Genomic DNA, 13,476 nt, shown 5'->3' on the forward strand with positions numbered 1-13,476 from the left:
ACACAGTACGTGAGGATGGGTGATCAGGTCACAATTTACTGAAACACAACACACATGCCAGGGGAAGTCCAAGGACATCCTGGGACAGGGAAGACACCCCCACCCCTTACACGTACACCCAGGCATATGTGAGCCAGGGTCCCACTGCCATGTCTGGGTAAGGCCTTAGGTCTGCTGATGTACGTGGGAACCTTCCAGGTACATCTCAGTGTAGTATCATGGTTCCAGTCCTGGTGAGGTTCAGGTCACAGGCAGCGATGCCCCCTTCTGCACACGGCTGTGCCTGGTCGCAGCTGATGTTCTTCAGCCCCTCCTGACGCGCAGCAGGGAGACTTGGATGGGAGGCGTAAGCACCTGCAGTTCACGGTGGAACTGGTCGGCAAAAGGAGCAGGTGGCACTTCCAGCCCATGTGGCCCCTGAACTCACCACAGGTCAAGGACCAGAAGGGACAGCAGGGGAGGAGGCCAGCAACACTTCCTGTGCCTCTTCCAGGCTAGCCATGGGCTTAGTCCTTCATGCCATTTAAACCCCACAGTAACCTTAGAGCAAGTAGTATCTGCCTTCTTTTACAAGGAAGAAAAGTAACACAGAGTAACTTACCAAAGGTCATGCAGTTAGGGACTGGGATTCACATGCAGATCCACCTGGCTCCAAAGCTTGTTGTTCGTCTGAGCCCTGAGCTCTATGCCAGGGGCCAGCTCCCAACAAGAACTGAGACCAGCACCTGCATGGTCTGGTTCCTGTACCTCTGATCTGCTCTTATCTCCCTGGCTTCTCTCTGACCCCTGAAATAGTTTCCAGTTTGGGGGCCTATATCTGGCATGGCCCTAGCTTCCCTCTTCAACCAGGATTCACACTTGCCTCTTGGATTATCACGTGCAACAGGAATTTGTCTTTATTTAGCTGTCCCACTTCAAAACCCCATGCCATGTTCCGGGAATACCTCATTATGTGAGTCCTGATAGGCTCTCCTTCCACTAAGAGAAATTTCAGATATTCCTCTTCCCAGCAGCCCCTGGCAGCAAGATCTGGACACAGAGCTAGGCTGAGCTAATTCATTCTAATCTTCCAAGGACTCATACCATTCCCCAAAACCCTCACCCCAGAATTCTGCCACTGGAAACTTTGTCCAGTGATCTGGGGTTTTAGGAGAATTTCCCCAACTTATTTACAAATATAATCTTGTGTGTGTGTGTGTGTGTGTGTGTGTGTGTGTGTGTGTGTGTGTGTGTGTCTTTTTGCCTTTCCTAGTGCCGCTCCTACTGCATGTGGAGGTTCCCAGGCTAGGGGTCTAATTGGAGCTGTAGTCGCCGGCCTACGCCACCGCCACAGCCACAGCCACAGCCACAGCCACATGGGATCCTAGCTGCTTCTGCAACCTATATCACAGCTCAAGGCAACACTGGATCCTTAAACCCACTGAGCAAGGCCAGGGATCGAACCCGCAACTTCATGGTTCCTAGTCGGATTCGTTAACCACTGAGCCATGACAGAAACTCCTACAAATATAAGCTTGATTCCCATCTAGCACATACATCAGTGGTGGTGGGGGGGGGGCGGTTCTGTCTAGTATCCCTATTTCCTTTGGGGTCTCTCCTTCCCAGTCTGTGTGATTCATGTCAGGCTGTCAGTCGAGGTGGCCCTTTCAGGTCAATGAGATCAGTCTTTCCCTAGTACCATATGCAGATCTTGGGAGAAGGAAGTACCTTGTGAATCTAGGGCTGTTTCAGCCACCCTTCCTTACATATGAAGAGACTCTGAGGAATGAAGGGAGCAGAGCTAAGAGGGGGAGAAAGAGAAAATCCTGGTGACCCTGTTTGAGCTTCTGTATCCAGCCATAACTGAAGCTAGAGAGCCACTTCTAGGTTTCTCAGGCAATGTCTTACCTTTTCTGTGTAAGCTACAATGAGTTAGGTTGCTGCCACTTGCAACCAAAAGTCCTGCCTATCTGCCCATTAATATCATTGGCCTTCACCCAGGAACCAGAAGGCCTGATCTTCCTAGGGCCTGAGGGAAAAAAGTGAGCAAAGACATTTTTCCTTTTTAGGGCCGAACCTGTGGCACATGGGAGCTCCCAGACTAGGGGTCGAATCAGAGCTGCAGCTAATGGCCTACACCATAGCCACAGCAACACCAGATCCAAGCTGCACCTGTGACCTATGCTGCAGCTCACAGCATCGCCAGAGCCTTAACCTGCTGAGCGAGGCCAGGTCATAAACATGCATTGTCATGGATACTAGTCAGTTTCTTAACCCACCGAGTCACAACAGGAACTCCAGGAAAGAGTTTTTTTATATAGCAGAGAAGGGGAATTCAGAACTCAGGAAAAACAGAAAGAAGTAAAGCCAAGCACAGATCCTTAGATTTCACTCCTAATGCTGCATAAGACCAGACCCTCCCAAGTGTAGCAGATGTTCTTCTATATCCTGCAGATCTTCCCCAGAGTCCCTGAGAACCTCTCCCTCTTCTCTGCTCCCTGGCACAAAAAGAGCCCACTCACCTGCTGCATCAGCCTCTCTGTCACTGTGGGGTCAGTGAGGTCTTCTGGGGAGACCACACTCAGCCTCAGGAGGAGGAAGCCTCCATTCCTGCCTGCAAGATGAGAACAGTAGGGAGATGAAAATATGGGAATCAAGACGTGAATAATGCTGCCCAGCCTCTGTCCCCACTCTGCATGTATGTGGCCACGCTCGTGTGTAAATGTGTCTGTGTTCACACAGGATCTTGCATGTACTCAATGCAAAGAGAAAGAGGATCCCTTCTCTCCAATAATTGGGCCCATGGCAGTGTCTTCCCAACAAGAGTGAAGGAAATGATGGCCAAAGGCCCTGTCCACATTTGGAGAAGTCAAAAGAGCAACATGAGGAAGGAGAAACGAAAGTGGATCTAAAATGTGCTCAAGGTCTGGAGGCCCTGGATGGGGCTGTTGGGAAAGGGGCCAGCCCAGGAGAATGTTGCAGAGAGGCTGCCTCTCTGAGGGGATGCGCTCAGCCAGTTCTCCCAGCTCTAAGTTGGTGGAGGTCTTCCAGTCCAGCCTTCCCCACTTAGAAGATTAGTAGGCAACTTCTGTCTTTTCTTGAGCCTTAACCTGCCTGCTTTTACCTGCCACCCTGTAGTTGTTTCTTCCTATCAGAATACCATTAGCACTGATCCAGCAAGCGCACTTCTAGAAGTTTATCCTACAGAAAATAACACGATGTGAAAAGTATACTATTGACTGCAGCACTGTTTGTCATAATAAAATACTGGAAACAACTTAAATGTCCATCCATAAAAGACTGGTTTAATTTATTAGGGTAAAACAAAATGGAATCCTGATAAGTTGCTTAAAAAAAAAAAAAAGCCTGTCTCAGAGATCTGTTTATCACACACTCCCCTTGCATGAAAGATATTATCTAGGAGTTCCTATTGTGGCTCCCCAGGTTAAGAATCTGAGTGGTATCCATGAGAGTACCGGTTCAATCCCTGGTCTCACTCATTGGGTTAAGGATCCGGCATTGCCATGAGCTGTGGTGTAGGTCTAAGAAATGGCTTGGATCCTGTGTTGCTGTGGCTGTGGCTTAGGACGACAGCTACAGCTCCGATTAGACTCCTAGCCTGGGAACCTCCATATGCCTCGGGTGCAGCCCTAGGAAAAAAAAAGTATATATATAGATAGATAGATACTGATATCGATATCATATAGATATAGGTCATATTTTTCATCTTCCTTTTTATGCTTCCAGATCCATATTTCATGTCCAGAAGAGGGTTCACAAGAAAGTGATACCATCAATTATGTGTATAAGGAAGATATATTAATAAATTGAGATTTTTAAAATGAAATGAAAGCTCAATGGGAGACTGTGAGTTTCAGAATCAGACTTTCATTTGGAATCCACTGCTACTTTTTTTTTTAACCTTCTTTAAATCTGTTTTCTCCCCTGTCAAGTGGGGTAATAACACAACATTTCATAAGGTGGTTTTGAAGGTTTAGTTAGAGGAGATAATGCATGCAAAGCTCATGGTATACTGCCTGGCAGCCGAGAGAATATTCAGCTAGTACCAGTGCTTACTGATTGTGAAATATTTTTATATCACCTCTGCCTGTAATACAAAAGATACTCAGTAAGGTGGTTATGATGAATATTTTTATTTCACCTCTGCAGAAAGGCAGGGCAAGTTGAAAAAACTATAGGAATGAGCATGAGGAAAGAGGGATGGCAAGTGGAGGTGGAGGCTACAGCCTGGCCAGGAGCTGGGCTGATCAAGCAGCTTCTGACAAGGGGCTTCTTCCCTGAGAATGTCTATTGTCTCAGAGATACAGCTTTAAATTCCCAAACATTTGCCCAATTTATTTATTTGTTTTAATTCAGCATTTGTAGCTCTAATTCCAGAAAGCACACATAGCAAGCTCTACTTTCATGGCGTCCCAGCTGCTCAGAGGGCAGCAACTTGGGCCAGATGCCAATGGTGTCTTCTATGTGGCTCTGGCTAAATCAGGAGCTTCCAGGTGTTCCCATTGTGGTGTATCAGAAAGGAATCTGACTAGGAACCATGACGTTGTGGGTTCAATCCCTGGCCTCGCTCAGTGAGTTAAGGATCTGGCGTTGCCGTGAGCTGTGGTGTAGGTAGCAGACGCAGCTGTAGATGCAGTTCAGATCTGGCGTGGCTATGGCTGTGGCGGAGGCCATCAGCTACAGCTCTAATTGACCCATAGCCTGGGAACCTCCACATATCACATGTGCAGCCCTAAAAACTAAAACCAAAAACAAACAAACAAAAAAACAGGAGCTTGCAGAGCAGGAGGACTGACTTTTAAATAAAATGTGGGGCCTTGACCGGCACACAGTAGTTACATAACAGTTAACTTCATAGAAGGGTAGAGCTGGAAAGGACTTCATTGCAACCCCCTTCAGTACTGGTGGAGAAACTGGGTCCAGAGAAGGTGAGGGACCTGTCCCAGGTCGCTCAGGTTGTTAAGGACAGAGACAAGATCTCAAACCATTTCTCCATACTCCCAGCACTGAACTTTTTCCATATGCTACCTTAACTTGCTTGTTACTGATTCTGGCAAGAACCACTAGAAGATCATGGAGAGGTGACCTCAGAGAAGGACTCAGAGTAGGCCCCAGATCCCACTTTTCTCCCTACTCTTAAAACATGCAGACATCCTGTAGACTCCAACCTCCAAATCCCCAAAGATCACACAAGAGGGAGCCACTTACCTGCAGTAACATCTGTCCATCTTGGAACAGTGGTAGGGGTGGCTCTTGAGGGCTTCCCCGCAGCTGTGCTGGCCATCTTAGAGGTCTTTGCTGAGGCTGTGGTCTTGGCTAAAGTGGTGTTTATTACTTGACTACTGCTGGCCGTCGTCAGATGGGCAGAAGGAAGCGGGTTCCTGCTAAGGGGAACAGGCCCACTGAATGTGCTGCCTGTGGTAGAAGTCTCTGAGGGGGTGGAGTTCATGATGGTGGCTACTTCAGAGAGGCTGTAGACCATGGCCGAGAACCCAGCAGGGGAGGTCGCTTTGCCTACTGTTGACCAAGCTTCTGTGGATGTTGTAACTGCCTCTGAGACCTTGGTGTGGCTTGTTCCAACAGAGAGGGTTGAGTTTCCTTCCAAGAAGTTAGTGCTGACTGTCATCAACTTTCCACTGGGAGGGGTGGCCTTGGCTGCTGTTGTTTCAGTCTCAGTGGTGCTACTGATGGTGAGTGTGCTATCAGGTGTGGTTGATACTGTGGCACTGGCTGTTGACAAGATCTCAGCAGGGGCTGAGTGAAGTGTGGTCCTGGTGAAGTGTGATGTGTCTTCATTGGAGTCAGGCAAAGCTGATGTTTCAGGAGCAGACAGGGCCTTTCCTCCTGTGGGGCTGTGATTTATGTCTGAGGTCCCAGGGATGGTGGCAGTTGCTTCTATTTCTATAAAACTGCAGTTGATCACTTTGAGGATGGTGATGTTGGAGGGAACCAAGGCTTTAGCCAGAGCAGTAATGTTGGGTAACAGGGCTTGTGGGGCAATGGCTGGAACTGAGTTGTCAGAGGAGGTGCTGCTCTCTGAGGACAAGGCCTTAGCTTCTGCAGAGTAAGCCAATGTCAAGTAGTCAACCATGATCGTCTTTGCTTCTTCAGAGCTGTCAAAAGTGCAAAGGGTGTCAAAGACGGCTTTCAAGAGATCTTTACCTGTAACAGTCTCAACTGTGGTCATTTCACTTCCCATGGGGCGGCTACGGGTGGCTGGTGTCTCCAGAGGCATGGTCACAACCATGGACTTGGAAGGCGTTGTTTTCACGAGGGCCCTGGTCTTTGCTGCAGGAAAAATGGTCTTGGTTTCCCGGGTCTCTGCTTCTGAAATGGTGCCACCTGGGATGAAAGCTCTATCAGAGGTCTGGGTGCCCAGGGTTTGAGTTTCCAAAGGGATATGGCTTGGCACAGAGATTTCAGTGAGGTCAGTGGTCCAAAAGAGTCCCTCTGAGGTTGTCCCAGCCGCTGGAGTCACAGCAGACATATCTGCGTGGCCTGATCCATTGGTGCTGGGGCCTGTGTTGGGTAAGACCAGCTTCATGAGCTATGAGTCCCAGGGCACTGACTTAACACATGCTCTTGTGTTTATGCCCTGGGCACTCTGGGAGGAAGAATGAGGAGCTTTTACCCTCTTTTTAATCTCTCTGTGCAAGGAAGAAGGAGGTAATGTCGGGAGATCCGGTCCCACATGGCAGCCATGGAACTGGGATCACCCTGACTGATGTCCTCTGACAGCCCACTTGAGGCAAGCAAGCCCCAGAATCTAGCTGATTATTGGTCTGAAACCATCAGAGAGAATGTGTGGGGCCAGGATCCAGGAGGCACAAAGAAGGCAGAAAGAGGAGGAGCAAAGAAGGCAGAAGTCCAAGTGAGCCAAGAACTCTGGAGCAGGTACTACGAGGCTCAGAAGTTTTGGAAAGAATCCTTATCACTTTCCTATCAATTCTTTTCTCATCTAGCAAATGCTTCCCCAGGGAAATAGAAATCCTTCAAATACAAGAAACATCTGTGGTTTTATGTTTAGAGGTAGCTGGGCAGGGGGGTGGAGGTAGGGAAAGGAACCTCCTAAACAGTGTGGATAGTGGCTGCTGCCAAAGAGAGGGGAGTGGGTAGAGTCCCCAGAGCTCTAGCAAAGGAAAAGGGCAAGCTTCCCTCTCTACTCAAGCCTCTCCTGAACATGGGCCTGAGATGAGGGATGGAACCCAAGAACTAGAGAAACCATGTACCAGGCATCTTCTACAGGTAACAGGGAGCCAGGTAAGGCAAAATTACACATTTTAGAGAGAGATGCTGCTAGCATTTCTCTGCTAGCTTCTGCTCACTTGACTGACTCTCTAGGGTTGTGTGAGTGGCGGGCCAGTGGGTACTTGGTGTCCGGGGAGGCTACAGCCCCGGGAATCTTTTATGAACTGACAAGAGTGCCTCTCCTGTCTACCCAGGGGAAGGAGCTCTCTCTGTAAGTGGGCCAAGGTCCCCCCTGGGAGGGTTGCCAGATTTAGCAAATAAAAATACAAGATGCCCAGTTAAATTTTTTTTGTTGTTGTTGTTCTTTTTAGGGCCAAACCCACGGCATTTGAACCCCGGGCTAGGGTTCAAATCAGAGTTACAGCTGCCAGCCTACACCACAGCCACAGCCACAGCAACGAGGGATCTAAGCCATGTCTGCGGCTTACACCATAGCTCATGGCAATGCTGGATCTTCAACCCACCGAGTGAGGCCAGGGATCTAACCTGCATCCTCATGGATACTAGTTGAATTTGAATTTCAGATAAACAAGGGATGATTGTAACGACAATAATGATAATGATGGCAATAATTGAGTGATTGTTTAAATGATAATTTTTAGTAAGTGTTTTTTCAAGTAATATTTGAGGCGTACTTATATTTTTAAAGCCACATTACCTGAAATTCAAATTTAAATGGATAGCCTTTTTTTTAATCTAGTAACCCTACTCTTGGAAGGAAAAGAACAGAATCTAAGCTCTTCTTTTCAGAGTTCTGATGGTTTAAGATGGGCTTTCTTCAGATCTAGGGGCCCCAAAGTACCCCAAAGTACCCAAGGACACATAGGAGGGCCAGGACCATTTGGTCACCTCTACCCAGGGTGTCAAGAAAGGTTCTCAGTTGGTCCTCCTGTGTCTCCCACTGGATGATGAAGAAGCACTGGCCAGAAAGCAGGAGAGTGGCATCCAGCTCCAAGTCTGTTGCCTACCAGCTCTGGAGTTCCATGACTTGCTGGTTCAAATCTTGACTCTGCTTCCTACCAGCAAGGCCAGTCACTGGACCTCCCCAAGGCTCCATTTCCTCCCCAGTGAAAGAGGGTCACAATACTGGCCTTGCCATGGTGGTGAGGACCAGAGTAAAAGGAGGATGGGGAAGCTGTAAAGTTGCAAAGCACGCAGCGGGTTATGAAGCACCCCTGGCTGACCATGTCCTGCCTGGGAGTCACTTGAGAGCACACAACCCACACAACCTACTTTAACACTGGGTACCCACAGGCAAATAAGATGAGTCGTGGCATTTGCTCTCATTACCTGTTCAGTGCAGTCCACTTGCCCATGCAAATCACGCTTTTACAGGAATATACTTGCTTTTCCCCACTTCAAAGCCCAAAATATTTCTCTGAGCCTCCTCAGTTCCCACAGGAGGAGGCCCACACAGCCTGAAGCCCAAACTGTGGGATCTGACCACTGAGCTCCCCTGACACACTGTCTTCCTTTCTTGGGTGCCCCGTGTTGTCATCTTGCTATGAAACCTCCTCATGCCTCCCAAACCCATAGCCTCTTCATCTCTGGGACTCTCAAAAAACCCCCCTAACAGTCTTACCTTCCAGGCATCTTCTCAAACCACAAGCAAAGCCCACCCTGGTCCCTTTCAGCTCTAGAATGTTGCAGCTCTCCTGACCTACTCCTCCAGTCAAACTGGTAGAGAGGAAATCATATGGACTCTGGACCCCGAATTCAAGTCCCCTCTCTGCTGTTTGCTCTGCTGCTTGCCAACCTTGTGACCTAGACAAGTCTCCCAGCTCCAAGGCTGCATTTTCTCATCTGTAAAATGGAGCCAGGGATACCTATTTCATAGGGTTGTGAATACTACATTAAATTTAATGTCAAAAGTGCTGGTAGATCATGAGTGCACGCAGGAGGCAGTGTTTTCCAGTAGTTAGGCATGTGTGGAATAAAATCCTGCTCTACAGACAAGTTACTTAATCCCAGTTACAAGCCTCAGTCTCCCGACTTTGAAGGCTGGTGGGGAGGGGTGGGGGGAGGAGAGTAAGAATGAAAACTGAATCTCACAGGATTATTGTGAGGATAAAAATATAGTGATGGGAGCATATGGGAAATCTTTGTACCTTCTTCGCAATTGTACTATGAAACTAAAATTGCTCTAAAAAAAGAGTCTCTAGAAAAAATGATTAGGAGTTCCTATCGTGGCTCAGTGAAAACAAATCTGACTAGCATCCATGAGGACACAGTTTCGATTCCTGGCCTGGTTCAGTGGGTTAAGCATCCGGCATTGCCAGGAGCTGTGGTGTAGGTTGCAGATACAACTCAGATCTGGCGTTGCTGTGGCTATGGCGTAGGCCAGTGGCTACAGCTCTGATTTGACCCCTAGCCTGGGAACCTCCATATACTGCAGGAGCAGCTCTAAAAAAAAAAAAAAGACAAAATAATTAGGCATGATAATGATGTGTTACTGTAGATTCCTCGATTGTAAAACAGTACCTCTCTGGTGATGGATGTTGATAGTGGAGGAGGCTGTGAGTGGACAGGGGGTAAATAGGAATCTCTGTACTTTCTGCTCAATTTTGCTGTGAACCTAAAACTGCTCTAAAAAAAATGAAATCCATTTTTTTTTAAGTTACTTCTGTGTTCCCATTTTATTTATTTATTTATTTATTTATTTATTTATTTTTGTCTTTTTGCCATTTCTTGGGCCGCTCCTGCGGCATATGGAAGTTCCCAGGCTTGGGGTCTAATCGGAGCTGTAGCCGCCAGCCTACGCCAGAGCCACAGCAACGCGGGATCCAAGCCGCGTCTGCAACCTACACCACAGCTCACGGCAACGCCGGATCGTTAACCCACTGAGCAAGGGCAGGGATCGAACCCGCAACCTCATGGTTCCTAGTCGGATTCGTTAACCACTGCGCCACGACGGGAACTCCCTGAAATCCATTTTTAAAAAAGATAATGCAGGTAACAAGCTTGGCACAGTTCCTGTTACAGATCAATGTTCAGTCTCTTCTTTCATAAAAGCCCCTTCTCTCTCTGAATCTACCCTCTATAAGCAGTTTGTGATGGTCAGACACTTTACACAAAAGTGATTTTTTAGAGGAAACCCATACTAGAAAATAAACTTGGAGGAGGAGAAAGAATCTTGTCAAGCCACATTCTTCGGCTTTGTCAGATTTATGATCAGCCTGCATCTCCCTGGCCCCCCCACCCTCTCCACCCCACATACTCACACCCGCACTGGAGAAAGACAAACCCTCAGCAACCTCACAATGACATTACCTGACGGTACATGGACTTCAGCATCATACACACACGCTTAAGCTGACCCATTGCCATTTGTGCAGCCTTTATCAACTATAGTAATACTTCACAGATAGCTTTATGGTTGATTATCATTAACCCAAGAGAGCTCCCTCAGCCACAAAGGGCTGCAGTACAGAAACTCCCACCCAGAACCCTGTCAGGAGAGAAGGCCATTGGCACCCTCCTGCCCTCTTACCTGCAAAGCTCCCAGGGACCCCAGCCTTCCAGCAGAAGAAGAAAAGGGGCAGAGCCAGGCCCCAGAGACAGCCCATCTTATCTGAGGCTCCGGCCACCATTGCCAGCAGATCTGCCCACTGCCTCTCACTGCTACCTTTTCCTGCTTCCTCAACCCCGGGGAGGAGGGGCAGACCTGCCTAGGTGTAACTGGGTAGTTTCCAGAATGCAGCCGGGTGCTCACCGGGCTGAGAGCTGGCAGGTTGTGCGTCAAGGCTTGGTGAGCTCAGCAGTGCCCCCCTTGCCCAACGACCTCTCCTCTCTGCAGTGTGATTTGAAGATAGGGAATCATTTCCATAATAATACCTACTTCCTGGGTCCTACAGTCCAGGAGGTCATGGAAGATGGTTTTTCACACACATTTTCCCCTTCCCGCAACACTTCCTCCCTATCCTGTCCCCTTGTGCAGGGGTCTTGGGATTTTAGTTAGAGAGACCTTGGTTTTATTCCTAATCCTAGACTTTTTAGCTCTACAATGTAGGGCAAATTAAAGGATTTTCTGAACTTCAACCTCCTGATCTATAAAATCCGTATCTCACTGGGTTGTTTTGTGAGGATTACATGAGATACTAAGGCTCTAACACAATGCCTGCTACATACTTGGTACTCATTGAAAACATATACTTTTTGTTTGTTTGTTTGTTTTGGTCTTTTTCCAGCGCCACACCCGCAGCATATGGAGGTTCCCAGGCTAGGGGTCCAATCGGAGCTATAGCCACCGGCCTACGCCAGAGCCACAGCAACACCAGATCCGAGCCACGTCTGCGACCTACACCACAGCTCGTGACAACGCCGGATCCTTAACCCACTGAGCAAGGCCAGGGATTGAACCCACAACTTCATGGTTCCTAGTCGGATTCATTAACCACTGAGCCATGACGAGAACTCTGAAAACATATACATTTTAGGTGCTCAGTAAATGAGAAGTCCTAATACTGACTCTGATCCTAAAGCAATAGAGAGAAGGAACAGCCCCCTGAGGTCTGCAGGAGATAGCTCTCCAGGGTAGGGCAGGACCCTGATCCCTAAAATCCTTCTGTCTGACAGCCTGTGATCCCACATTCCAGTCAGAGCCAGGACCACATCCCGGACCAGATTGGAGGAGCAGGGTAGGGATGGCACTAGCTGGGAGCAGGGAAAGGATAGGGTGCTGGTCTGAGTTCCAGGGCCTGGGAAGAGGGACATTAAGGGTGATGACCTAGGGAAGCTTGGGGATTTGACCACAGGAAGGAGAATGAGGCTGGAGAATATATTTCCAAATGCCCTCGTGAAGAATCTTATCCCCTCAAAGAGCCGAGAACATAGGCTGTTATGGCCACACCCAGTAGCCAGACAAGGTAGCTTGGAGATTTCAGGGCAAGAGTTTTATGATAAAAACAGCTCTAGAGTAGAGGAAAGTTTGCTGGACCAGCATCAAGAAACCACAAAGTCTCATGCCTAGAAGGAATTTTAAAGTGGAATCAGAAAATCTAGGTTCTGTTTCCAGCTCCTTCCTTAATGGTGGCCCAGGAGCTATAATCTTGGACAAGTTATTTGCCTTCCCTGAGCCTCTGTCAATAAGATCTCTGAGGTCTTCTTGGCTATAAAGTCTGAGGTTCTGCATTTGGTGAGAGACACTCTCTTTTCGAACTTCACCCTGTGTTGGGATAAAGGGAGTCATCCCAGGGCATGGGAGTGGTGGAGTGGGAAGACTCTGTGAGAAGAGAGGTCCATCTGGGACACAACCCAGCACTTAAGGTCAGGGATCTGGGACCCCAGTTCCAACCACTCTTAATCTGTAGAGTACTCCTGCCAGGGTAAGCCTTTCCACCCTCCCATTCAACCTCAGTCCTTCATTTTATAAAATGGGAGAATGGGTTTCCCCTTGGGCAGGAGATAGGTGGGGAGAGGAGGTCCCAGGGCCACAGCTATGACCTCAATTCTGTTGACTCGATCTAATAATGAGTGATTTAGTGTGAGGCTTCGCCCTTGAGAAGACAGAGAAATCTAGCAAGAATGCTGCTCCTTTCTCCTACCTCCCTCCCCTCCTGGCCCACAGGGCTGCCCCACCCCAGCAGGAGAGGGACTTCCTCATTCCAGCAGCCAGTGGCTTTATCTACAGACTAAGGTACTCCAGGTGCCTTTTTCACCCCCACCATGGACTTCCCCTCTCCATTTCCTCTTTCTTTTCATCATCAAAGTGATCAACAATTCAGCCCAGTAGCCTATGATGGAATCTAACCAGGAACCTTGCTAGAAAGGAAACCCAGATGAATGCTTTCCTGGGTTTTGCTGAATTTTGTCTGGTCCATTTTCCTCTGTATCTGGGGGGATGTCCAAGCTTGGACACATAACAGCTGGCCCTGGGCTAGAATAGTCTTATCCAGAAAGTTCTGGACATTTTGTTCAGCCAAACTCAGCTCTTACCCTGAATGAACCAGGATGCTAGGTTTATTAAGTTAGCATATACGGAGCACCTACTAAATGCCAGACACTGTGCTAGGCACTTGGGGAACATCACTGATTAAAACAGATCCCTAACTTCCTAGTGAAGAGAGATAGCAAACAATAAACATGATAAATAAGTGAATTACATAGGGATGAATTGTTTGGAAGAAAGCAAAAAAAAAAAAAAGACAGGTAAGAAGACCTGGTGCCATATAGGGAGGTGAGGGGCAGATTTCAGTATTAAATGGCACCACAGCTTTTAAGCAAAGATCC

General features: G+C 48.1%; 1 protein-coding gene across 2 annotated transcripts; it reads right to left on the reverse strand.

Moving 5' to 3' along the window:
• Window positions 20-10,992, reverse strand: MUC20 (mucin 20, cell surface associated). Of its 2 annotated transcripts, none has more exons than XM_005670133.3 (4): window positions 10,739-10,992; window positions 5,209-6,519; window positions 2,502-2,593; window positions 20-354 (listed from the first exon to the last, which is right to left on the reverse strand). In XM_005670133.3, exons 1-4 carry the CDS (start codon window positions 10,836-10,838, stop codon window positions 304-306), a joined length of 1,554 nt encoding a protein of 517 aa, XP_005670190.1. In that variant the 5' UTR covers window positions 10,839-10,992; the 3' UTR covers window positions 20-303.

This window comes from Sus scrofa, chromosome 13, assembly GCF_000003025.6.
Source record: "Sus scrofa isolate TJ Tabasco breed Duroc chromosome 13, Sscrofa11.1, whole genome shotgun sequence".
In the NCBI taxonomy this organism is placed as follows: Eukaryota; Metazoa; Chordata; class Mammalia; order Artiodactyla; family Suidae; genus Sus; species Sus scrofa.